The 25,727-nt window shown below is 46.1% G+C and overlaps 2 protein-coding genes across 5 annotated transcripts; one reads left to right on the top strand and one right to left on the bottom strand.

Annotated features, from left to right (window-relative positions):
- The first annotated feature begins 2,296 nt into the window (after positions 1 to 2,296).
- On the top strand, positions 2,297 to 11,899 carry hnrnpl (heterogeneous nuclear ribonucleoprotein L). Of its 4 annotated transcripts, none has more exons than XM_080530386.1 (14): positions 2,297 to 2,392; positions 4,218 to 4,336; positions 4,490 to 4,727; positions 4,837 to 4,924; positions 5,204 to 5,298; positions 5,415 to 5,487; positions 9,154 to 9,189; positions 9,491 to 9,559; positions 9,844 to 10,121; positions 10,395 to 10,516; positions 10,653 to 10,854; positions 10,979 to 11,036; positions 11,230 to 11,325; positions 11,485 to 11,899. In XM_080530386.1, exons 1-14 carry the CDS (start codon positions 2,309 to 2,311, stop codon positions 11,541 to 11,543), a joined length of 1,617 nt encoding a protein of 538 aa, XP_080386512.1. In that variant the 5' UTR covers positions 2,297 to 2,308; the 3' UTR covers positions 11,544 to 11,899. The 4 variants fall into 4 exon arrangements, with proteins under 4 accessions (XP_080386512.1, XP_080386510.1, XP_080386511.1 ...); XM_080530384.1 differs by having other exon boundaries at positions 11,230 to 11,367; XM_080530385.1 differs by having other exon boundaries at positions 10,979 to 11,038; positions 11,220 to 11,325.
- Positions 11,900 to 11,969: 70 nt separating this feature from the next.
- Positions 11,970 to 25,489, bottom strand: LOC308155886 (cation channel sperm-associated auxiliary subunit gamma-like; the record flags this gene model as incomplete). The annotated part of the gene is given in 29 exon segments (XM_080529252.1): positions 11,970 to 11,995; positions 12,115 to 12,241; positions 12,603 to 12,684; positions 12,829 to 12,930; positions 13,140 to 13,238; positions 13,328 to 13,391; positions 13,951 to 14,122; positions 14,752 to 14,808; positions 15,405 to 15,485; positions 15,884 to 15,996; positions 16,392 to 16,593; positions 16,685 to 16,747; positions 16,969 to 17,182; positions 17,315 to 17,433; positions 17,931 to 18,092; positions 18,228 to 18,342; positions 20,755 to 20,884; positions 21,159 to 21,278; positions 21,766 to 21,831; positions 21,966 to 22,103; positions 22,506 to 22,677; positions 22,794 to 22,949; positions 23,844 to 23,916; positions 24,312 to 24,358; positions 24,360 to 24,436; positions 24,653 to 24,746; positions 24,847 to 24,900; positions 25,104 to 25,181; positions 25,478 to 25,489. Coding segments are annotated over 29 exon segments (3,015 nt in total).
- Between the last annotated feature and the right edge of the window lie 238 nt (positions 25,490 to 25,727).

Raw genomic sequence — 25,727 nt, 5'->3', positions numbered from 1 at the left:
GGGTGAGATGTCTTCAGATAGAAAGTAAGCAAGTTGAAACGTTCGCAAATATAATTGCTGAGTGTTCTGACAGAGAAAGTTGTTTAAAATTGGTCGTTATTATTGTGACTAGAAAGTGTCTGACTGACACTTGACAATGACCATAATTCCATTGTGTAAATAGTGTCAAAGAACTATCAAGCTAGCTAGCTCAGAGGTGATGAGATGAGCTAGTCTGCTGCACACATGCCAGCTAAAGAGCTAACTGGAGGCACTTTATTATTTTACTTAAGTTAAATTAGATATACAATCTTTCTTATTCTGCTAGAATTGGGCTTCATTGGTAATACCATAATGGCATATTTACAGTACATGGACAGTGGATTGAAGCATTTGAAATGTCTGTTTTGTATAGTATAGTTGGACATGTTTTTTTTTCCAGGTGAGAGAGTAATGTCAAAATGACATTATCTGACTGCATTGCCCACAGCAATCCAAAATTCAATTATAATTATGTTATAAATTGATATGGATCAATGTATACCTCTTATTAGATTATAAATACTCTGGTTGTTATGTTTGCCTTTTGGTTGACAGCAAAAGGGAGAGAGGAGGATAGAGAGCAGGATGGTGTCGGCACACCAGAGAGAGAGACAGCAAGAACCAGGTAAGAAAGTAAAGTGGACAGGTAGTCAAGACCACATAAGTAAGTAGCCTTGAGAACCGATGGTTCTCGAGCCTAATGGCCCATAGGGCAGGAGCCTATCTCCTGTTTCCGTAGCGTGAGGCGGCTTAATGTACAAGTTAGTACACCCCCTGGACATGACGCTGGTATGTCGCAGGGTCTTACCCCCTGGGGGGGGGGGGGGGGTCCATGCCACGGTCCATGCCACCCCCCCAAGGCAGCAAACCTAGGGGAAACACTGTTATTCTCATGCTAAAATCGAGTGTAAATCCAGATTTTAAAGTTGATATTCTTCCCCGTGGAGCATGCCCCCATAACCTGTGCCCCACCCAAAATGTTTAGCACCAGCCGCCACTATGCAACCAATCCTTCAGAACGGACGTTAGATGCGTGACAAAAATGTCTCACAGGCGAAACAAAATTGCGATCGACAGTTCCGTCAAGTGTCTTCTTGGAATTATTTGATCCCACCTTTTATGAGATTATTTGATATTTTGATAGATAGATAAAACAGTTTAAAAAGAAAGGTCTATCAGCTTGCATCAGAAATAGCAGAGCGGTGTGTCTGGCAAAGGGGTTAAGGCAGCTAGCATAGCAATTTACTAGTCAGTAAGGCTTCAAACACAGTTATGTCAGTTCTCGTAAATTAGCCTACACCATTTTAAACATACATTTTTAGATTAGATTCAACTTTATTGTTATTGCATAGTACAAGCATCAGACAATGAAAAGCACAAATCAAATCAAATTGTATTTGTATAGCGAATTTCTTACAGATGCAACTCAATGTGCTTCACATAATTAACTGTACCGTCATTTTCCAGTCTTATAATCTTCTTTTCGACTATCGGCCCAAAGTGAGACTTTCCCAAACGGACTTGCGTGAACATTGATGACACAAGGCTGATTCTAATTTGAGGAATCACTTGAGGCTTGAATCCCGATCGAGAGTTGCTCGAACCAGCCGTTTCTTTTAATCGTGAATACACTTATCAACGTACGTGGAATACCCCCCTGGGCTACTTGGGAAATAGTCAACATAGCCTATTGGCAATGATCAACAGGTATACATTAAGGGAAAACTGCTGTTTCAATAAAACCGGTAGGCCACCCTGGATCTGCCCCCAAATTCAATACGTTTTCCTAGGCTTGGGGGGTATTCCATCAACGTCGCTAAAGGAAAATCAAGGCTTATTTTGATAAATCTCACTAAAAAAAAGGTGATAAATCTCACTCTCAAATAAGCCTGGATTTTCTTTTAGCAACGTTGATGGAATACCCCCCTGGACCCGTTTGATGTGTCTGGATATTTTACCCACAGTATTTTCAGAAATGTACATGAGTGGAATTTAGCTTACAGCAAACCTACATTGGTATTTTATTGATCAAATGAACTACAAACATTGCCCACTTCTTCCACAAGTCAATGCTCCAACCCCTTTGCTTGATGTTGCTCTAGTAGTCCAATCACAATTGAACACAGATCGGCACCACTCTCACATGATTCGTCTGTTGTGGTGAGATTGATCCGTTGGCCAGCCAATGGACGTGTCCCCAGGTCCCTCTGCGCTAGGTCCAGGCTGTTCGTGCTGCGTGTGACTTCTTCAATCGACATTTCCATTTAGAGGGTTTAATCGGGACAACATGGCTGCCGCAACGGGTCGTTACTACAACGAGGGTGGTAGAGCAACGAAAAGACAGAAAACCGAGGACGGGGGGATGGCGACGGTAAGAAGTGACTCGCCAGGCTTTGCTCAGTCTGGAACCGGCTTACATATGTAGCCAGCTTGGTCGGTGTTAGTGAGTTAATGCAAACCATCAACTAGCTAGGCTGATGGCCATGACTAGTTTCTGGAACGAAAACCGTTCACATTAAATGCAAAGTTGTAATAGGTGTATAATATGTACGTATAAAAAAAACCGGTCGAAGTCAAAATTATTTATACGCGTTACATCTGCGTGTTTATTTGTGTTTACGTCTAGGCCATTGGTACATTACATAGCTACTATCCCTTTGGCTCTACGCTGTCCAGCAATTACACTGACCCCAACACATCCTAATCTACCGGTCTGTTCCATACGGAGTTCTCTGTCTGGGCAGCGTAGAGGCTCTGGGGCAGTTTGGATGTCCTTCCCCTTTCACATTGTACATTCTAATGCTTACCAACTGTTTCACAGAAGTGTTACAATACCAGGCAGATCTGTAGTCGGTAGTCATGTAGGTGGCTAGCTAACTAACTAGCATGAAAGGAGCCTGGGTGCAGGCTATCTCCTGAGTCCAGTCTCGCATCGCAACGGAACATCATGAATAATGTTAGTCGTATTTTCATGTGTCCTTTGTGCTTCCTTTTTGGTTAACAAACTACCTACACGATTCAAGTCCAGATCATTAAGCCTATAGTTTCAACAACAAGCTAACGTTAGCATGTTAGCTTGCTTTTGCAGTAACTAGGTAGATTGGGCCTAGCTAGGCCTTCTGCTGGGGCTAGGCGTATCTGTAGTGACCCGTGTGCCTCCAAGGGTTTGTCTTTCTGAGTACGTCGAGTAATACGAGTGTCATATTTGAGATGCACTGGGTCCTACACATTATTTATTTTGCTTATGTTCACAATAAAGCCTCATCAACATAACCCCGTTAAACCGGAAAAAACGGTTAAATGCAAAGGTATGCATTTTTTATTGGACCCCCATTAACAACCGTGCATTCTGGAGGGGGAGGGGGAGGGGAAGGAGAAGGAGGAGATGCTCAGGGAGAGGGGCATTAAATGTTGAACGCCATTGAACCGTACCTGCATTTCAAATGTGCCCCATTTACACAGACCCCTTACCAGAAATGTACTGGTGGTATGCTGACAAGTTTACACAGACAACAGTATTGGTAAAATATGTGTAAATTACTGGGAAACGGCTCTCTGTTGGTTGTTTAATTGATCCTCTGTGGCTTGGCATGGTAAAAAATGGTAAATGGACTGACTTGTATAGCGCCTTATTCCAAAGCGCTTTACAGTGGCCTCTCATTCACACACCAATGGCGGCAAGCTACCATGCAAAGCGCTGGACTGCCCATTGAGAGCAATTTGCGGCTCAGTGTCTTGCCCAAGGACACTTCAACATGTGGCCAGTCGGGGTTTGAACTGCTGACCTTGCGATCATTAGATGCTGGCTCTACCTACTCCCAGCTAACGGGCCATATATAGGTTTGTTACACTGAGTGTGCCCTCACGCTTCACTATACCAAGTCCCTCACGTGGACACGCCTCTGATGGCCTTCACGGTCACCATCCCACTTCTGACACCAATGTAGCCAAACGTCAGGGTAGAGTAACTTGCCCAAGCAGGTCTCGAACCCCAATCTCCCGCTTAACAACCCGCCGCACTAACTGCAACACAGAGAGTTTAACTCCCGTGGTTGAGCTGCTAACGGGCCTTGTACAGGTTCATTACACTACTGAAAAATGTACACTATGCACTCACTGCAATGTAAGTCACTTTGGATAAAGGCCTCAGCTAAATGCATATTATGTTGTTTGATCGCTGATATGTTTTGTTTCAGGAGGGCTATGATGACCCCCATAAAACCCTCCCCTCCCCGGTGGTGCACATCAGAGGTCTAGTTGACGGCATCATGGAGGCAGACCTGGTGGAAGCCCTGCAGGAGTTTGGGACCATCAGGTGACTGCCATAATCTTACATTGCTTGAACCAGGTTTATTTATTCCAAATGCCTCCTGACTCCTCTTATAGTCATGTGAAGACTACAACAGTTTACCCATTATCGTACATGCGGTCAGTAGACGTGTTAATAGTTTCTATCTTTTTTTCACAGCTTTGTGGTCATGATGCCTAAGAAGCGCCAGGCCCTGGTGGAGTATGAGGACCTGAATGGATCCTGCAACGCCGTCACCTATGCAGCTGAGAACCAGGTCTACATCGCCGGGCACCCTGCGTTTATCAACTACTCCACCAGCCAGAAGATCTCCCGGCCTGGAGATCCCGACGACTCGCGTAGCGTCAACAACGTGCTGCTGCTCACCATCATGAACCCCATCTACCCCATCACCTCGGTAACAATACCACCATAAAGCACTTTTCATAGCCATGTCATGGTACCATTATTTAGCTCATGGTTATGGTAGGCTATTATTAACCGTACTGTTGTTGGATTCTCTTCAGGATGTGCTGTACACCATCGCTAACAACTGTGGACCTGTGCAAAGGATTGTCATCTTCAGGAAGAATGGGGTTCAAGCCATGGTGGAATATCCTTTTGTTCAAAAATCTTTGTGAAAACGCGATCCCCATTCCACAGTGTGAATTTGATTTAATGAGCACGACTGTTGTAGTGTATGATGGTGCAGCTATTGGACATGTCTGTTCGAGTATCAAGCTAATTCATTTTGGAAGGGTATTCATTTAGTTTGATATACCGAGTTGTGCTAATAAACCTGAGACAAGTGTTGAATGTCAAGGGAAGAATGTGTGAGATTACAATGTAGGCCTGTCCTCAGTTTACCAGCAGTTGCCTTGACTCCCCACACATTTGACTCAGTGCAGAGTGCCCAGAGGGCCAAAGCCTCTTTAAATGGGGCAGACATCTATTCTGGCTGCTGCACCCTGAAGATTGAGTATGCCAAGGTGAGTGGGTGTTTTACTTGTCTGTTATGTCCAGCTGAGCTCTGGAAGCTATTGACTGTAGTTAACACTGTATAACAGAACAGATTTTGTAATGTTGTGAGTGTTCTTCTCTGTAGCCTACACGCCTCAATGTGTTCAAGAATGACCAGGACACCTGGGACTACACCAACCCCAACCTGAGTGGCCAAGGTAATGCACACACCACAGCCCTCATCCCTCCCTCCCCCATCTCTCTTCCTCTCCTCCTTCTGCTCTTAAGGCACTGTGTGGGATGGGTAGGGTCCCAGGCCTCCAGGAGCGGTGCCTTTTGAACGCCCAGCTCGACGGTGACTCGAGCCAATTAACCTGCTCACTGTCGTGGTCGTGGCCACAAAGGCACTGCTCCTGTGACGCATCACTCCAGTTTCTTATGCTCTCTCGCAACACGGCAGGCACACGGTAAGGGCACGAGGAGCGACCTTGGGGGCAGCCAATTCCAGCACAGGCTCACGCATGTTAAATCATCTGCAATGCAGATCACTGCATGCATTCATGAGTTTACTGATGAATGTCACAGTGAAGCATCCGGGGGGGTCTCATCACCCTTCGCACAGGTTCACATTCCCTGCATAGCATGTCACATGACCTCACCTCACCCACCGCACCTTTATGATCTTGTCAGCACCCAAGCCACAGTGTTAGTATTATCCTATAGGGCTTTGGCCTTGGAATATCTGTCCACCCATTAATCTCAAACAACATATTGGAGATTTTGCTTGCTATACGGTTCTGAGTAGTGTTTGGTCTGACTTAGCCAGGCCCAGGTAAGGTCAGGGACTGGTGTTTTCTTGTTCTTTGGGAGCTAGTGTAGGTATTTGATCCAGTCAGAAGGTGTTGACAACCTCACAGTGGGGTTTTACAGTGTGCTAGGAGTTACACAATGTTGTCAGTGTGGAATCACTATGGTGACATTGCAGAGGCTCAGTGTTCAAAGAAGCTATTAGTAAAAAAAATAAAAAAAACTGTTTATCAGTTGCACATTCTTAGGATCTAACTCTTGAACCATTGACCTTGAACCAAGCCAAGGAAGGCTTGTGATGGCCTTTTTAATCTGTGATCTCTATTTAAGATGGTGTGCTGCCATGAGTGTCTCATTCGTACAGAACATTTGACTGTTGCCACTGAGGGTACGTCCCTTGTGGATGGGCCCAGCACAAAAGCGGGCACATTTGTTCTGCGTTGGTGGTAGTCAAAAGCAATTGGTTGAACCGTGATGGTTTGACATTTGCATATTGTTGTACAGACAAAGTGTACAGTTTGTTCTCCCTGGTGCACACCATGGCCACGTCATCTTCATTTGGTGTAACCCATGTATGTGATATCATAGCTGACCAATGGAAAGAACAGTGGTCCCATGTGTCTGGACAGCCCGCTGCTGTGTGCTGGCGTTGTCTGGCTGCCCTGCGAGAAAGAGGTGCTCCTTGTGTCCTCACTGTGCACACTCATACAGGTTCACGTCAAGCCCTTAGCAGACACATGCTGCTAATGCCACAGCAGCTACAACAGCACTGACAACCACTCCAAACCAACCAACTCCTCAATAAACATCCCACACAGTTGGGCAACAAACACTGGAATCACACAAACTCAACTTTCAATACTTTCTTATCCCAACTCCACCACCACCACCACTCTCCACCTCTGCAAGGAAAAGCATTTTACTCTTTTTAATCAGCGTTGGTTGGGGGACAGTAGCCATCACGTTTGATCATGGTGAGGGACAGAGACACTCCAAGACCATGTGAACAGACACCCAGCATACCCGACCACAGACTGATCTGATAGATTGATAACCATCCATCCATCCATCCTCCTCTTACAAGTACAGCACATCTCCAGAACTGAAGAATCTCACCTTTTGACACTACACATTTTGTGTGATGGGGGCAGGAGTCTGGTGTGTGTGGCCGATAAGGCTACTCCTCCCAGCCCTCGGGATCTGACTGTCACACACAACCACTACAGCAAGCAACAGAGGAGTTTTCTAACACAGATGACACCACATACTGGGAACAGACGACACCACATACTGAAACAGTATACAGAGACAGAGAGAGAGGCTACTCTTTCCTCAGACCCTATGCTGTCCCGTCTTTTGACCTGGGTGTGCGGGCTTCCTTTGCTATCACTCTCACCCTCTTTGTGCCGAACACAACACGACAACACACCGAGCTGAATATTCACGTCAACACACCAAGCTGAATCGCCACGACAACACTTCATGCAGATATGCCATTTCCAGATGATTTACTGCCAAGCACTAGACGCCTATCACTTCGCCATGGGGGTACAGCTTAAAAAAAAAAAAAAAAAGCAACACACGTGTGGCCACATACATGAGAAGAAGCACCCCACAAAACCCCTGGGTGGGGACCACGAAGACACAAGCATCAAACACCCGCCAAGCATACAAGCACAGAGGCAGACTGATAGAAACCTCAGTTTTTCCCAAAGCTCTCTGCATTGATGGACTCGATGCTCTGTTTTTCCCCCCTCTCCCCTTCCCCCCCCATTCCCCCTGTTCTACTCTGTGCTGTTCTTGTGTTGATTCAACGTTGTTTTTTTTCTCTCTCTGAACTGGTGACGTAGTGACGCCTCTAACGCCTCCCGTGTGATGCAGGTTTGGCTCTGTGTGTCTCAGGACAGACACCCCTCTCTCAAACGGTGCAAATGTCCTCCTGCTTTGCGGTCAAAGCTCTGTAAGCTGGAAATGTGCCTCACGTGGCTCACCTATAAAAACAAACGGACGGCAACTCGGAAGCCAAGCTTGGAAGATTGGTGGATATACTTTCTCTGGTGGTGGGGAAAGGAATGAAGGAAAGAATGAGTTGACGCTGGAGTCACAGGTTTGGCGGGTAGGATCGTAGCTGAAGAGCACCCTCTACCTGCCCTCTGCATCCTGTGCTCTCCAGGTCTGGTGCTGTAAGTACATGTAAGACATGACTGAATTGACTGACATGGTAATAGAAAATGAATGTAAATGTTGTGATTGACTTTCAGTGTCGACCCCTTTATGTGAATCGTTTTCTTTCTTACAAAACCAGGATTGGAATTTCCCAACAAAAAAATAAATTAGACTTGTGCGGTTTGCCAACAAGTCATTATACATTTCAGAATTTTCTTGGTCTAGTCTTTTAATATAACTGTTTGCACTCATTGGTACAATGAACATGTGTTTATGGTTCGCATTATACAAACAGTCCAGCATTTCTAACCTGATGCCAGATTGACATGCTAGAGATTCCACACCTGGGCTTTGTTTTGCCGTCATGTCTGACTGTTTTTCAGGCTGTCAGGTCTCTTTTCTGCCCATGGTACTTGGGTGGGACGTTGACTAGTAATTTGGTACCAGGTTATGAGACTGTCAACTCATGCCTGAATCCCCCAAATAATATTTCTTTTTATCTGGGATGATTTTAATATTCTCATTGAGTAGAACGAGTACAAGTTGCAGATATCAGCCAAATGAAGTTCTCACAGTTGGCTAATGGCTATGAAGGGTTATCTTTTCCCCAATACTAGCGTTGTCATTGTTTTCTAATTATATCCCTAAAAAGAAGTACATCTCATAATTGGTGCACCCCATACTGTTGCAATTGTGGTTTGGAATTTGTTTTTTTTATTAATGATGCTCTGTTCAACCGTCGAGATTAAACTGTTCTCTCTTTATTGGGGGGGAGGACAATAATTAATTGTATTTTGGGGGGATATTTGGTAACTTTTTGTTATTGATAGAGTTATTGTATTTTAGTTTGTAGAACATTTGACTGTCCTCGGAAAAGATCAGTTTTGACGTATGTGTATGTACTTGCACAGATGCTGACGGTGAAGGCAATTGGAACAATTCACAAGGTGTGTGTGAGTTTGAAAGAGTATGTGGATACATGTGTGTGAGATGATTTCTATAGCTATTAAGCTGTTTAATCCTCATGGAAAATCTCCATTATGTTACATTTGTTAAGTAACAACTAGGTTTAGCTGAGTATGAGGGCTTGCATCAACTTTGTTTTGTTTTTAACACACTATCTTGATTGAGCTCCTTCTGCATGTTTATCACATCCCTGCCCCGTAGCTTTTAGTTGTGATCTTTTTTATATGTTGTACCGTATCAGAAATCAGAGGCTCACTGAATTCTGCCCTTACTTGTTTCAAGATCCCAATGCAAATCCTAACAAGCGCCAGAGACAGCCTGCCCTTCTGGGAGACCACCCTCCAGAGTATGGTAAGTATCATATGATATGGAAAATCCTAGGAGTTAGGATGGTTAGAACAGCCACTTCAGGCAAATCCTCACACACTGCTTGACTAGCAATTCAGACCAGTATGACTAGTGCTGCGTGTATGCATAAAATGCGAGCACAGACATTTATCTGGTGGGGGGGTTTCTCCCTCCAAACCCCAGACTGCTTCCAATACCAAATCACACCGTAACAATGACGGTAATGACAACAGTACAAACTGTTCCCCGTTTACAAGCTCGTTATTCAATTTCCCTCCTTTCATAAGCTGGCCCTCAAGGTGGTTATCACGGCTACAATGACGAGACCTATGGCAGCGGACCCCCTCCCCCTCACTACGAGGGCCGACGCATGGGCCCTCCAACCGGAGGGCGTGGTGGTCGAGGTGGCCGGAGCTACGGGCCTGGGTACGGACATGGCCCCCCTCCCCCTGAGTACGGCCCCCATGCCGACTCCCCTGTCGTCATGGTGTACGGCTTGGAGCCTTCCAAGATCAACTCAGACAAGGTCTTCAATGTCTTCTGTCTCTATGGCAACGTAGAACGGGTAAGTACAGTTTGGAAAATGATTATATTTGATGTTTTTAAGCTTTATTAATCCAGGGAGATCACAATGAGACCTCGGTCTCTCTTTCAAGTTGAACCCTGATACAAATAAAATCAATCAATCTGTTAGGAAAATGATGCTCCACACAGCATAGACTAGCCTGCTGAAGTAAAGCAGGGGTAATGGTTATAGTCTTGTGAAACCAAGGTTCCATGGTCCTATTCAATAGATTTCTTGTTTCTTGACCCCTGTCGTCCACCCTCTCTCCCCCAGGTGAAGTTCATGAAGAGTAAGCCAGGAGCAGCCATGGTGGAGATGGGTGACTGCTATGCTGTAGACCGGGCAATCACCCATCTCAACAACAACTTCCTGTTTGGACAGAAACTCAATGTTTGGTAAGTTATTGTTTTTTAACAAGCGTTCCTCACCAGCCAGCCATAAACAAATGAACTAGTAACATGAATATGAATGTGACCCAGAGTAATGGTTCTGTTCTTGGGAGTCATTATTTCTGCTCTTGCCTCCCTGTAGCGTGTCCAAGCAGCAGGCCATCATGCCTGGTCAGTCCTATGAGCTGGAGGACGGCTCCAGTAGTTTCAAGGATTTCCATGGTTCTCGTAACAACCGTTTCACTTCCCCGGAGCAGGCGGCCAAGAACCGCATCCAGCATCCTAGCAACGTCCTGCACTTCTTCAACGGGCAGCCTGACATCTCTGTAGAGATCTTCAACCAGGTAGGGGGAACTGGAGGGACTTTTTGGTTTAACCTATTCATCACCCCGGTGTTTTGAAATGCTTAGTTAGTTTTTTTGTGTCAGGAAAAAAAGTGATTCCCAGAAAACTATTCTGTCCTTTCAGGTCTGTGACGACATGGGCATCAAAAACGCATCCAACATCAAACTCTTCACTGGAAAGAGTAAGTGATGAGTATTATTATGTATTATCATGTATGGTTTGACGTTTTAAATGTTCCTGTCATTGTGCGCTAGGTTACACAGGTTTATTTTACCATCCAATACTTATTTATTATTAGTTTGGTAATGTCCCTGTGGGTCAAGTGGTGCAGTTTCAATAAATTGGAACGTCTCTCACCTCTGGTGGCGCAACAGGTGAGCGCAGCTCGTCCGGCCTGCTGGAGTGGGAGTCCATAAACGACGCCATGGAGGCCTTGGCAATGATGAACCACTACCAGATGAAGAACCCCAGTAAGTGTTCTAATACAGATGACGAACAGCAGACCAACACCAGTAAGTGTCCACCACCGTACAAAAGCCAGAGCTAGCGTTACACCACACACTCAAACACAAGAATGTCCGTCCATTGCTGTGTCGTTGGCTAATGTTGCGCTGGTTTTCTTTCCTCAGGTGGTCCTTATCCGTACACACTGAAGCTGTGTTTCTCAACTGCGCAACATGCCAATTAACCTTAACTAATGGAACACCCCAACCCCACCTATATGTGATGCTCTGTGTCCATGCATAGTGTATATTGCAGTCATGTCTTCACTCCCCTGTATGTCACATTGAATCAGTATCATGGTATATGAGACATGGATAAGAGAGCGTTCCTTTTAACTTAAGTAAGAATATGAGAGGGGAGATTTTGTACCAGTGAGTTGTTTATTTCTATTTTTTAAACTTTACAATTTCAATTTGATGTTTTCTTCTGATTTGTTCAGTACATTATACTTCAGGAGGAATGTTTCATCTCCTATTCTGAAATAAATCCAATTCCATGTAAACACTGCCTGTCTTTTCTAATAAAGTGAATCGTGACCTATTGGGTAGTGATTTATTTGTTGAAGCTTGCCTGGTTGGAATAATGTGATAATCTATCCCCCACCATTGTGTCACTGTGCCAGGGAGACATCTGAATCTGGAAAAAAAAGAAACACCTAAGCTGCCAATTTACAATACCAAGACTTGAGTGATGGTGATTGTTGTCATGAACTACACTGAAAGTACTCAGTTGTGGTGTGTGAGACGGTGGTTTACCATGTTCCACATGACTCCTGTGCCGGGCGGCGTGGTAGGCTGCTGTCACCAGACGCTTGAGGCCTGGACCACAGCAGTTATACACAATGAAGCAGAAGAGGATTCCTACAATGGTGGCTAGAGTCATCTGGAGGGAGAGGAGCCCAGAAGAGTTAGCATTTTGGTTTTACCATTCATATATTTTAAAAAGTGGTGGCAATGGTAGATGTATTTTTCTAGGAGTTGAAGAAGCACACTTGCCAGCATATAGAATAAGCTTCGGCTGGGATCCAGTGGGAATCCATGCACATGAAGTGTAAACCGCAAGGCGTAGTCACAGTATGTACTCAAATCTATACCCCTACAGTGGATCACACAACACTGTCTGGTTTAATTAGGCCTACTGTTGGATATCTGTGTATACATTTATATGTACTGTATATACATACATGCATTCTGATATCCATTTAACTCAGAGACATGAACACTAAAACATACTTATTTGAGACCTCGATGACAAAGTAGTAGTCCGGTGCTTCCAGACCCTGAGCTGACAGATCGCCACATGGGGAGTTGCTCTGACACATCCACCTGAACCACAACACAGACCAACAACATGACCAGTAACTACCAGTTTGAAGAGACACAGACAATAACATCTACTGTTAGTACACACAGAGAGATGGTAAAGGTGAAAGACGGGGAAAAGAGAGCATAGGGTCATGGGTCTGATACCGAATCCTGTTTTTAGTGCCGCGCATCACCACAAATCCCTCTTCAGTTATGTTGACAGAGCTGTCGATGTCATCAAACATCCAGACCAGCGTCCTCTGGGAGCTGCCATACAGAGAAACCAGGGGGAAATTCAGAATCTGTTAAAGGGATTGTTTCACCAGAAAGTCAAGTTTGGATACTTGCCTATGACCTGAGATTCAAGGTGACTCATCGTCCCAAACAACATATGCTGCAATGTGGAGAGATAGAAGTGTAGCCAGATGCAGTAGGCACATAGCCTAACAAATGTTTTTGAGCTTCAGTGTAATTACCTATAGTTGAGGCTGTTGTACATTAGCACCTCCTCTGGAGAGTAGAGGCGTATATTATCTTTAGAGTAGGCTCCTCCGCCAACGATCTTGAAGGTATAGCTGTGGTGTGAAAAACAGGACATAGGACATATCACACCTTTTGTACAACAACTATTCATTCAAGATTGACTGATGAGGAAAAGAGTCACCTTCCAAGGAATCTCTCAGATTCTCCAGAAACCATATCCTGGATCAGGAAGAAAGGATAGAACACTACAGATGGAGACAGAAATGAGGAATTCAAGAGATCACAGGGGTAGAACGATATTTGACCAGTACAAAATATCGAACAATATATAACAGCACTACAGCCATAAATGATAATTAGAACCGACCGATACTGGGTCCAATACCGATGCCAATTTATGGGGGGCAAAATTCACAGATAACCGATATATCTGCCAATATATACATATATATATATATCTTATCTTTTTTTTTCATTTACATTTTTTACAGAATTCCTTTGGCAACCCTGAAACAGGGGGACTATGCATAAAAAATGTCATTTCTGAATAGTGAACCCAATATGTACACAAATACCATCAAATAAAAGCTGAAAGTCTTTACTTTAAAGACATGATTTCAACTCCAAGCGTTTGGAGTGTAAAGCCAAGAGAAGAAGAAATGCTTCACTGTCCCATTACTTACGCAGTGCACTCCATCTGTCGGGCTCTAGTGATGATATGACCATAGTACAGTGCCCACATGTTTGTCTGTTACATACAATATAATGTAGCCTACGCACTATACACATTTACACAATGAGTACGTTCAGGGGTCTCACAGTCTTCGTAGTAGAAGCAGGGCATGATGGGGTCGGGGTTGGGGCAGTTGAAGTAGCGCTTGTTGAGCCGGGTGCACTCCTGCAGAGTGGTGGTGATGTCAAAGGCCAAGCGGTTCCCCGGACGGCAGCCAATGAAGATAGGCACTCTGTGATGACCCTGAGGGGAGCAGAAGGAGGCGTTGGCATAGAAGACGTTGGCATTTTGGCAGTAGTCACATGAATTTTGTGCTTCATTCCAAAAAGCGATATATCCATGAGCTATTATAATGAATACATATTTTAAATTACCGATATGTCACATTTATCATTACAAATCTAAATCATCAAGATTGAATACAACCTCAAGAGGGTTTTTATGTCATGACAGCAATCACATTATGGAAGAAAAAGTAAATTTCTGAAAATGGAGGATATAGCATTTTTGCAACAAAATTCTTCACTTAGTATTAACAAGCTATCTACTGTATATGCAGAACATGGCCACATTTTGATGCTAGTAGTCAGTAGTCAGCTATAGTGTTCAGATTTCTGCTCTGTTGATGCAATCTGGCCACCTAAAGTGAATACTCTAGAGACTATTTAAAAGACAAGAGACGCAGTTTTATACATTTAACATGCACTTCACTGCGATCTATTCAGATAGCAAAACATTTCATGTTAATACACAGCCTTTGATAGCACGAGGCCTTTGGTTCTGGTGACATGCTGTACATTACATCCAAAGCAATCATACTGTATTAGGTACACAACCAGGACATCCTAGAGTCCCCCCACTTTGATACTGACCCTCAGGGCCATCCCAGAGTCTTTCTGCTGGAAACACTGCATCGCTGAGCCGCTCACCTGCACTCACACATGACACCAGTTAAACACACCAGGTGACGACATTGTGGTGATGCTACTCAACTAAACCTCTCCAGAAACATACTGTAGGAACACAGTCATTTACTCTCTGTGCCACACAGCCCATACACCGTTCCATACACCCCATACACCCCATACACCGTTCCATACAACCCATACAACCCATACACTGTCCCATACACCCCATACACTGTCCCATACACCCCATACACTGTCCCATACACCCCATACACTGTCCCATACACCCCATACACCGTTCCATACAACCCATACACCCCATACACTGTCCCATACACCCCATACACTGTCCCATACAACCCATACACCTCATACACCGTTCCATACACCGTTCCATACACCCCATACACTGTCCCATACAACCCATACACTGTTCTATACACCCCATACACTGTTCTATACAACCCATACACCCCATACACTGTCCCATACACCCCATACACTGTCCCATACACCCCATACACCCCATACACGGTTCCATACAACCCATACACTGTTCCATACACCCCATACACTGTTCCATACACCCCATACACTGTTCCAGGTTCACGTCTCACCCGTAGAAGAAGGTTGAAAGACAGCAGGCTCTCCCCCGCCAGAGCCTGACCAGGAAACATCTCCCTGTCTTTCACTGTTACCTGGGGTACAGAGGGTGATAGAGAGAGAACACGTCAATTCATAATGTAGAGCCACTGTTACCAGCTATGATGAATCCTATGAGAGTCTATAAAAGGAATCCAGTAGTACAAGAACAGTGTTAGAAGCATGAGGGAGGTAACAAGGGTCGTCTTGTTCCCAATCAAACTCTGCCTTCATTGATGCCAATAGCAAGAGCATAGAAAACGGAACGCGCGCAGCCATTGGCTTTGCTTTGCATCAATCATCCCGGAGCTACACCTCGCAGCTGTGTGATTCGCTGAAATCAAATAACAACCAGTTTCCTCAGTAAATTCACTCCCACGAAGGCCAGATTTGGGTGACATAGTGAAGGGCATATGGTAGCATGTGAGGCTGTGCGGGGCCTCAGTCTGTGTACCTTATAGACCACAGCCCCTCTGTTGAAGAGCTCGTTCCTGGTCAACGACACGTAGATGTAGTGACTGTCAGACACCTCCGCCGAGAGCCAGATGAAATTGATGTCTGCGAGGTCTGGAGGGGCAAACACAAGCAACTGAAGCTTTAACAATCATGACTCAAGCATGGAGTAGTGAGCTAAAGGATGTATGCGAGGAAGGATTGTAATCTAAATTCTGCAATGTCAACGTTGAGGAACCAAAGCCAAAAATGACAGGCTACAGTAAGATGTAATAAAAGTGATTCCGATTCTGACTGAGAAAACAGAGAGCCCTGGTCTTGACGATCACAATCAGGGTTCGAATTTACAGGGATCCCTGGAATAGACACGGCCCAAACCAAATCAGGGCGCCTCCCCGAGTGTCGGTCAACGTTGATGTCTAACTGGAGCCCTGACCCTAGTGTGTGTGTGTGTGTGTGGACATTCACCACGAAATGACTACTGTGTGAGCCTTGTCTTGTGTCCCCACCTCTGGGCTCCTTTTCTACAGCGAGGTGTTCAGTGGAGCCGCTGGCGATGTAGATGGAGAAGGAGAAGGAGGAGCCCTTGTCCAGGTACACCTTGTCTGGGAAGGTGACCTCTGAGCTCATGTAGGGTCTGGAGTAGCCCTCCATCTCCACGTTGAAGCCCGTGGAGGACACTCCGTTACTGGCCATGTAGAAGTAGTAGTCCTGTGAGCCCCATAGCACAGAATCAGTGTCGTGAGACGTTCATGCGTAAAATAGGTTCTGTTCCTCTTATTGGGATGAAGAGCTGTCTCACCTCGTACACGACCTTGTTCTTCCACCAGCGCCAGGTTGGGTTGTGGACGGGGTCTCCGATATCCTGGCGAAAGGTCAAGTCAAAAAACGTAAAAAGGTCAGCACTGGTCAAATCATTCACTGAAGCCATACCAATGGCACTGAGAAGAGCATGCAGGTGTTAACAGCACCATACGTTAGGGGGGCGTGTGTGTGTATGTGTGCGTGTGTGTGTAACTGTGTGTGTGTCTCCGGACAGCAGAGCGAAAGTAAGGAACTTGAGGGGGGCAGTGTGGTTTGGTTTACCATGATATAGTCTGAGTGTAGCTGGAGGAGGTGGTGCAGAAGGGCCTGGTAGGTGGCTAGGGAGGCGGGGGTGTGGAGGCCAGAGGAGGCAGGCACTAGAGGGGGCCTGGCCAGGTAGTACTGGATGCGGTTGTAGGGCTCTGGGTGGGGCAGGTCCTCCATGTGTTCCCGGAAGAAGGGACAGGAAAGAGGGAAGGAGAATGCACTGAATGAGCTAGGGAAGAGAGACGGGAAGAGAAAGGTGTCAGGAGAAAAATGTGTGCAGTTTAAAGAGAAAAGTCTTATGACACCCATGCAGCACACACAGACACAGAGACAGAGACACACTGAGGGACAGGCACTGTACTCTGAGTGATGGACTTTTCGAGGGCTGGTGGACAAGTGGCTGTAGGAGAGGATCTCTGGCACAGGCAGTGTTCTCTTCACCAAAGAGCCCTTCCCCTCCACGTCCACTGTGTAAACCACCTAAACACACACACAAACAGTGGAACACAAAGGTCTAATTAATATAATAATATAATACAGTGCCCTCCATGAATATTGGTAAGAGGAAGCATTTCATCTTATTTTAGCTCTATACTCCCAACAGTTTGGATTTGAAATCAAACAATTACTACGGGGTCAAAGTAGAGATTATCAGCTTCAATTTAATGTTTTTTTTTCCAGATTGAGTTCACCATTTAAGTACTATCTTTAAACATACTCCCCCCTCCTCCATATTTCAGGGCTCCAAAAGTAGCATGCAATAATTGCCTGAATAAAAACAATACTTGATTATCTATGCACTATGATTATCATAATAAAAAATAAATGGGCAATAATAATAATAATAATCATCATCATCAGAATCAGAATCTAGAATTAATCAGAATTCCTGCTCTGACTGTAAGACAAGGTGTATTGATTCTGGTACAATCCGTATTACTGCTAACTGTTTCTGGTTGGGGTTGTCCCAGGGCTACCTCCTGCAGCTGCTTGTCCCAGTCGTAGAAGACAGTGAGCAGGCTGTAGGACATGGAGTATGAGGTGTGGCCCTTCAGAACCTGCAGACTGGAGAAGGTCTGCCAGCCCAGGGAGGGCCTCACCCTCATCACCATGTCCACCCCCTCCTGCCCCCACCATAGCTGGAATACACAAACACACCATTCATGAACGGATGTGGGGGCGTTTCATTATCATAATTGAACACATTTATGCATGCAAACATACTTGCACAGAATGCACACACGCACACACGATCACTCGAAACATTCAAATACCTCTTCGGTCTCAGTGACAAAGGCAAACTCCCCGTGGTATGACAGAGTGAAATACTTGATCATCTGATCCAGGGGGAACCCAGTAAAGAACAGGTAGCTGTTCCCCACATCTTGACTGTTGGACACAGACAGAAGACAGACGACAGTGGCATTAGAGGCACTTCTGCATGTGTCAATATTTCTTTAAATGAACCATACAGTAGTACACACAGTAGTACACACAGTAGTACACACAGTAGTACATACAGTAGTACACACAGTAGTACACACCGTAGTACACACCGTAGTACACACCGTAGTACACACAGTAGTACACACAGTAGTACACACAGTAGTACACACAGTAGTACACACAGTAGTACACTGTGGGGAACATGGCGCGTTCTGGCCTGCAGAGGGAGCTAGACTGCCATTGGAGGGGAATGATGGGCTGATTACGGACAGGTGTCAGTGATCAGACTCATTGTTCCACTGGTCTATTTAACCTGTGTGTGTTTGTTCCCTCGGGAGATGAGTAGGGCAGGAAGTACCTGCCACACGGAGACACGGGGAGACCGAGAGAGAGAGAGCAGCGGCGAGGACGCACGAGACCCCGAAAGGGGGTGAGGTGCAGGGAGCCGGGCGGACGGAGCGGGTCCCGAAAGGGAGGACTAGCGGGGCGAGAGCGAGGGCTCTGCCAAGAGCGGAATAGCGGGGCGAGAGCGAGGGCTCTGCCAGCAGCGGACGGAGCGGGTCCCGAAAGGGAGGACTAGCGGGGCGAGAGCAAGGGCTCTGCCAGGAGCGGAATAGCGGGGCGAGAGCGAGGGCTCTGCCGGCAGCGGACGGAGCGGGTCCCGAAAGGGAGATCAGCGGGGGGGGGAAGACTCGCTCAGCACGTCAGTGACGGTGCTGAGCTGTGCAACTGTTAAATAAAAGCCTATTCTACAACTGTTCCTCTGTGTCGACCTCCCTCTGTGCCTAGAGACTGCTACATCTGGCGCCCAACGTGGGGCACAGAGAGGGGGTCGACACAGAGGAACAGTTGTAGAATAGGCTTTTATTTAACAGTTGCACAGCTCAGCACCGTCACTGACGTGCTGAGCGAGTCTTCCCCCCCCCCCGCTGTTCTCCCTTTCGGGACCCGCCCCCCCCGCTGCTGGCAGAGCCCTCGCTCTCGCCCCGCTATTCCGCTCCTGGCAGAGCCCTCGCTCCCGCCCCGCTAGTCCTCCCTTTCGGGACCCGCTCCGTCCGCTGCTGGCAGAGCCCTCGCTCTCGCCCCGCTATTCCGCTCCTGGCAGAGCCCTTGCTCTCGCCCCGCTAGTCCTCCCTTTCGGGACCCGCTCCGTCCGCTGCTGGCAGAGCCCTCGCTCTCGCCCCGCTATTCCGCTCTTGGCAGAGCCCTCGCTCTCGCCCCGCTAGTCCTCCCTTTCGGGACCCGCTCCGTCCGCCCGGCTCCCTGCACCTCACCCCCTTTCGGGGTCTCGTGCGTCCTCGCCGCGGCTCTCTCTCTCTCGGTCTCCCCGTGTCTCCGTGTGGCAGGTACTTCCTGCCCTACTCATCTCCCGAGGGAACAAACACACACAGGTTAAATAGACCAGTGGAACAATGAGTCTGATCACTGACACCTGTCCGTAATCAGCCCATCATTCCCCTCCAATGGCAGTCTAGCTCCCTCTGCAGGCCAGAACGCGCCATGTTCCCCACATACACACAGTAGTACACACAGTAGTACACACAGGTTACACACAATAGTACACACAGTAGTACACACAGTAGTACACACAGGTTACACACAGTAGTACACACAGTAGTACATACAGTAGTACACACCGTAGTACACACAGTAGTACACACCGTAGTACACACAGGTTACACACAGTAGTACACACAGTAGTACACACAGTAGTACACACAGTAGTACATACAGTAGTACACACAGTAGTACACACAGGTTACACACAGTAGTACACACAGTAGTACATACAGTAGTACATACAGTAGTACACACCGTAGTACACACAGGTTACACACAGTAGTACACACAGTAGTACACACAGTAGTACATACAGTAGTACACACAGGTTACACAGGTTACACACAGTAGTACATACAGTAGTACACACCGTAGTACACACAGGTTACACACAGTAGTACACACAGTAGTACACACAGTAGTACACACAGTAGTACACACAGTAGTACACACAGGTTACACACAGTAGTACACACAGGTTACACACAGTAGTACACACAGTAGTACACACAGTAGTACACACAGTAGTACACACAGTAGTACACACAGGTTACACACAGTAGTACACACAGTAGTACACACAGGTTACACACAGTAGTACACACAGTAGTACACACAGTAGTACATACAGTAGTACATACAGTAGTACACACCGTAGTACACACAGTAGTACACACAGGTTACACAGGTTACACACAGTAGTACACACCGTAGTACACACAGTAGTACACACCGTAGTACACACAGTAGTACACACAGTAGTACACACCGTAGTACACACAGCGGAGGACTCACGAGCAGAACAGAGCGTTGCCCCACATGTAGAGGGTGCCACTGATGGGGTTGAAGACCATGCCCCTCAGTTCTAGAGTCACAGTGGTGTTCTCCTGCATCTGGGTCACAGCCGTGAAGGAGTCTCCACTGCCTGCACAAACCCACTGTTACTCACTGCAGAGGGCGGCTAAAACAGAACACGCTAGATGCAAGCTATGCAAAATATGGAGAAACTCTACCTTTAGGGATATATTTGGGAATGGTGTCTCCAAGGTGGAAAACCGTGTCTGTAACAACCAGACGTAGCCTTATTACATGTACATTTCATACTTAGTACATTTCACTGCTACATAAAAATTATAAGGAAGTCTCTGGAATTTAAATTCCTAAAAACTATTTTCAATATGAGCAATATATCCTCATACCTAATATGAGGAGTTGGTAGGAGCGGGCCTGTGTTTTATGAGGCAGCAGTTCAACAAGAACCATGTCGGTCAAGTTGTGCGTTGGATTCTGGGCTGCCCACTTCACCTGGCAGGCCGGACCTGTGGAGCACACCCACTTGAATGAGAAACAGCCCAGAGGAAACACTGTATAGCACCTGCTGCTATGTGACAGCAGCTGCTGAACAAGTCAGCAACCGACCAAATGTTCTGACTTTTATTCAGAAAAATGTAAATAAACGTCAACGTTGTTGAAAATTCAATGACACACTCGCTAGTCAAGCCAAAATATTGCAATGCAATGGATTCGGTGAGTAATCCCCACTACTACCTAGTTAGTGTAGAGTAGTGGGAATTACTCACCGAATCTGTCACATTGCAATGTTTTGGCTTGACTAGCGAGTGCGTCATTGATTTTCAACTTTGACGTTTATATTTTTCGGAATAAAAGTCGGAACATTTTGATCGGTTGCAGACTTGTTCCCGCTTTCACAAGCTGCTGTCACATGTATACAGAAACGGTTTCACCAATCATGGATTATGGTTCTTCTCGTAAGGTTCAATGTTGAAAGGGTTCTCGGCCACTCACTTTCCATGAACTCGCAAGCAGTGCGGCCTTTTGAGTCCAGCAATTCAGTAAACGACACATCACCGTCTAGAAGAAAAAGACAGAGTGTAGGAAGAATAGAGACAGCACACTGGACTCACTGTAGATGCAGAGCTCAGTCGTCAGGTGTGTGCTAGCAAAAAAAACACATAGTGACACACGAATGGACATTTGTGACTGACCGTGGACCTCAGCCCTGTAGAGGGTTCCCTTCTGCCAGCCTCCTCCCAGAATGTAGAAGAATTCTCTGCCATGGTGGGGGATGGACACAGGCACCATCCGGGACACACACACTGAGCGCAGCACCTGACGCCATGAGTCTGACACGTGTTAGAGCCAGAGACAGAGAGGGTTACCACACTCACTTCAATGGCACATAAAAACACAATTCCATTTGGACTTCCATTAAAGCACTTCCTTTCTAACTCCCTCCTGCCTTCCTTTCTAACTCCCTCCTAACACTAACGGAAAAAAAGAAGCCAGGGTTATAGCATCTACCAACCTGAAGGGAGCGCCAGAGGGGCAGTAATAGGCTACACGGTTTAACTATCAGAGAGCACTGGTAGCTCTTGTCATACTGCTATGTGGTACCTGAGAGGGGTACACTGAGGTGGGTACCTGAGGGGGGTACACTGAGGTACCTGAGGGGGGTACACTGAGGTGGGTAGCTGAGGGGGGTACACTGAGGGGGGTAGCTTAGGGGGGTACACTGAGGGGGGTACCTGAGGGGGGTACACTGAGGGGCAGGAGGGAGAAGTTGCCCACGAAGTGGTGCAGCAGCTGGTTCTGCCTGATGAACAGAGAGCTCTCTGTGGAGACGGCCTCCAGGATCATGGAGGAGAACTCCACCTGGGGACAGTTCAGAGAGCCTGCCCAGCAGCTCTCTATGCCCACCTACACATAGCCAAAAACATACATTTTACCCATGCGCACGCACACAGCTTTCTACGTGCGTGTGTGGAAATAGATCTATGTTTTCTCGCATGCGCGCTACATTTGTCTTGTTTTACCTCAATGAGGGAGGTGTGATGGAACTCTGTGGCGGTCATCAGTACGGCCTTAAAACCAGGGATGCCTGGCAGGATCAGCACCGGGGAGCGACCTATCACAGCCCACAGAGGACGAGAAGGACTACCCAGAGACAGCATGTCCTCCAGTGTTGGCATCTACACACACACACGCACGCACGCACACACGCACGCACGCACACACACACACACACACACACACACACACACACAGACACACAGACACACAGACAGACAGACAGACAGACAGACAGACACCAAATATTTATATGTCTGAAACTAATTCCATTGTGTCAGAAATTGCTCCACATCATATGACCTCATAGTGCTAGGCCTATATAAGAAAAACAACATTAGACAACTTCAGTGTACCATTTTTCATACAGAATAACCAGTGTCTAGTAATGTCTACATACACTCACCGAATGCTTTATTAGGAACACTAATAGTGGGTAGGACCTCCCTACTTGCTCTCAAAACAGCCTCAATTCTTCATGGCATTGATTTCACAAGATGTTGGAAACATTCCTTTGAGATTCTGGTCCATGATGACATGATTGCATCACACAATTCCGGCAGATTTACCAGGTGCACTTTCAAGTTGTACCACATCGCAAAGGTGTTCTATTGGATACAGATCGGGTGACTGGGAAGGCCACTGAAGAACACTGAACTCATTGTCATGTTCATGAAACCAGTTTGAGATGACTTTTGCTTTGTGTGACATGGTGCATTATCATGCTGGAAGTATCCATTAGAAGATGGGTACATTGTGGCCATGAAGGGATGCACATGGTCAGCAACAATACTCAAATAGGCTGTGGGCATTCGAGCCATGATTGATTGGTATTAACGGGCCCATAGTGTGCCAAGAAAACATTCCCCACACCATTACACCACCTCCACCAGCTTGGACTGTTGACAGGTGTACAGGTGTTCCTAATAAAGTGTTCAGTAAGTGTAGGCTATATGTGCATCATATTCCGCATATTCCTGTTTCCCTACATCTTTGCGGGTCATACTGTCCCTCACCTCCATACCAAAGGAAATCTCTGTCTCTCCTCTCTCAGTGGTACGCACATAGCCATTCACGTTTACTGCATAGCTGCTTAGGCACAGGGCGTCCACACAGACAAAAACACATCATGCAATGCAGCAGTCATGTAGAGAGAGTGTCTTACAAAACAGGAGTAAAGCTATAGGCTAGTTCCTATGGTGGCCATTCTACATACTGTGCTACTCCTCATCTGCTTATACCCTGGAGAGATTATAGTGTGGCAGTCAAAGACATTACAAAGATAGATAGAGAATTGTACAATACGAACGGCTAAAATATATGACTAAAAGCATAGCTGCTAAAATCATGTATATCATACTGTATTACCCTGAATGGTGAATTTGTGAATTATGACTGAAATCCGGTATAGTGAGGCAAGACTGATGTAGGATGATGTCGTTTAGGCCTTTCCGCCCAGACATACAAACCCTGCTGTCACTGACCTTCTCTCAGGCACCAGTTGACCCTGGCCATTGGACACTACTTTAACACCGGTAAACTACTGACCCATTTAGGATGGGCATGGGAGCATACCACCCCAGTTGGCATAGGTCACTGTCACAGGGCACTGTAGGAGCACACACTCAAGTTATAGACTGAGAACACAAATGCTACACGTTAAAACAAGAAAGCCCAAACAGCAGAAAGCACATGTAAATACGTCAAAAGCATAGCTTTGTTCAAACTATAAAGCAAGACAAAAGCAATCATACAACATACTGTACACACCATTGTCCAGAAGAGGAGCTGTGGTGAGGATGATCTGCAGTCTCTGAGGTTTAGAGCCGAGTAGGGTGGATAGGCTCCTGGAAGGTCACAACCACGTTGGGGGTCAAGCCTGTGAGCAGGGCCTTCTGAATGGCACGTTTAGAAGACTCCTGTAGGACAGAATTCAGTATTCTGTCTTAGATAGACAGAAATGTGTGTGCATCAAGTATAACGTATATATGAAAGCATGACATAGTTGGGGTTTGTTACCTTTGAACCACAGAGTAAGTCTACACGTAGGTAGTAAGGAAAGCCAAGGTAATTCTACACCATAGAGAGAAACAGTACACCAGGAATACAATGAAACCAATGTCAAAGCAACACCTGTGGGGGCTCACTGAACTATGGCAAACATAATGAAACAATAATTTTACTGTCCCAACGTCCACCATGACCCTGCATTGAAAAGCACTGCAAGGCCGTGATCTATCTTCTAACATCTAAAACACTGGCACTGAACTCACAATGTCATTCTGTGTGTCCACTGGCTGGTCAGTCAACGTCTCCATAATGGCTTGAACTTTGGTTGCTAAATTCTTGGACCTCTATACTACCTGACAGAGATGTGAGAGGACTCTCAAGTTGCAGGTAGAGGTAGGTTGGAAGGGGTCGCCAAGTTCACAAAGGACGAACACCCCATTCACAACTGTGGATCTCCTGGCAGCACCTTCCCAAAGAAAAAGGCTCAGCATGAGGGAGACGATGGTTCTCATCTGTAAAGCCACATCAGCATTTGGGTGAAACTCGGTTCAGTGTCAGTATAAAACATTTCAGATATAATAGCCTAAGCTGCAAACGTCAATCTTCACCATGGATGGTAGCTAGCTAGCTTTATTTGTACTATCATGTCCATCACGTTAGAAAGCACTTTCACAGCAAGCTACGCTAGTTTCTTCAACACAAACAACAATAAAGATACCAGTCATGAGCAACTATTATATTAAAGAGGGGGGTGCTTACTTTCTTCAATTTCGGCCTTTCCTTTCCAATCAAGCAAAACTCAAATAGGTCACTGGGCCTACGGTGTACCAAGGTATTAGAAAAATAGCGCTTCAACGTTACGTTAGCAGTCTCACGAGGGCATCATGTCA

This window comes from Nansenia antarctica (assembly GCF_963989245.1).
Source record: "Nansenia antarctica genome assembly, chromosome: 4".
NCBI lineage: Eukaryota > Metazoa > Chordata > Actinopteri > Argentiniformes > Microstomatidae > Nansenia > Nansenia antarctica.
The sequence above is the reverse complement of the archived record's forward strand: the minus strand, read 5'-3'. Positions and strand labels throughout refer to the sequence as shown.

Bases quoted from the DNA above. Each gene is read 5' to 3' on its own strand.
- hnrnpl (XM_080530383.1), top strand. From the start codon at position 2,309: ATGGCTGCCGCAACGGGTCGTTACTACAACGAGGGTGGTAGAGCAACG. The intron at 2,393-4,217 runs GTAAGAAGTGAC...GTTTTGTTTCAG, and splicing joins AGGACGGGGGGATGGCGACG to GAGGGCTATGATGACCCCCA. The intron at 9,190-9,490 runs GTGTGTGTGAGT...ACTTGTTTCAAG, and splicing joins CAATTGGAACAATTCACAAG to ATCCCAATGCAAATCCTAAC.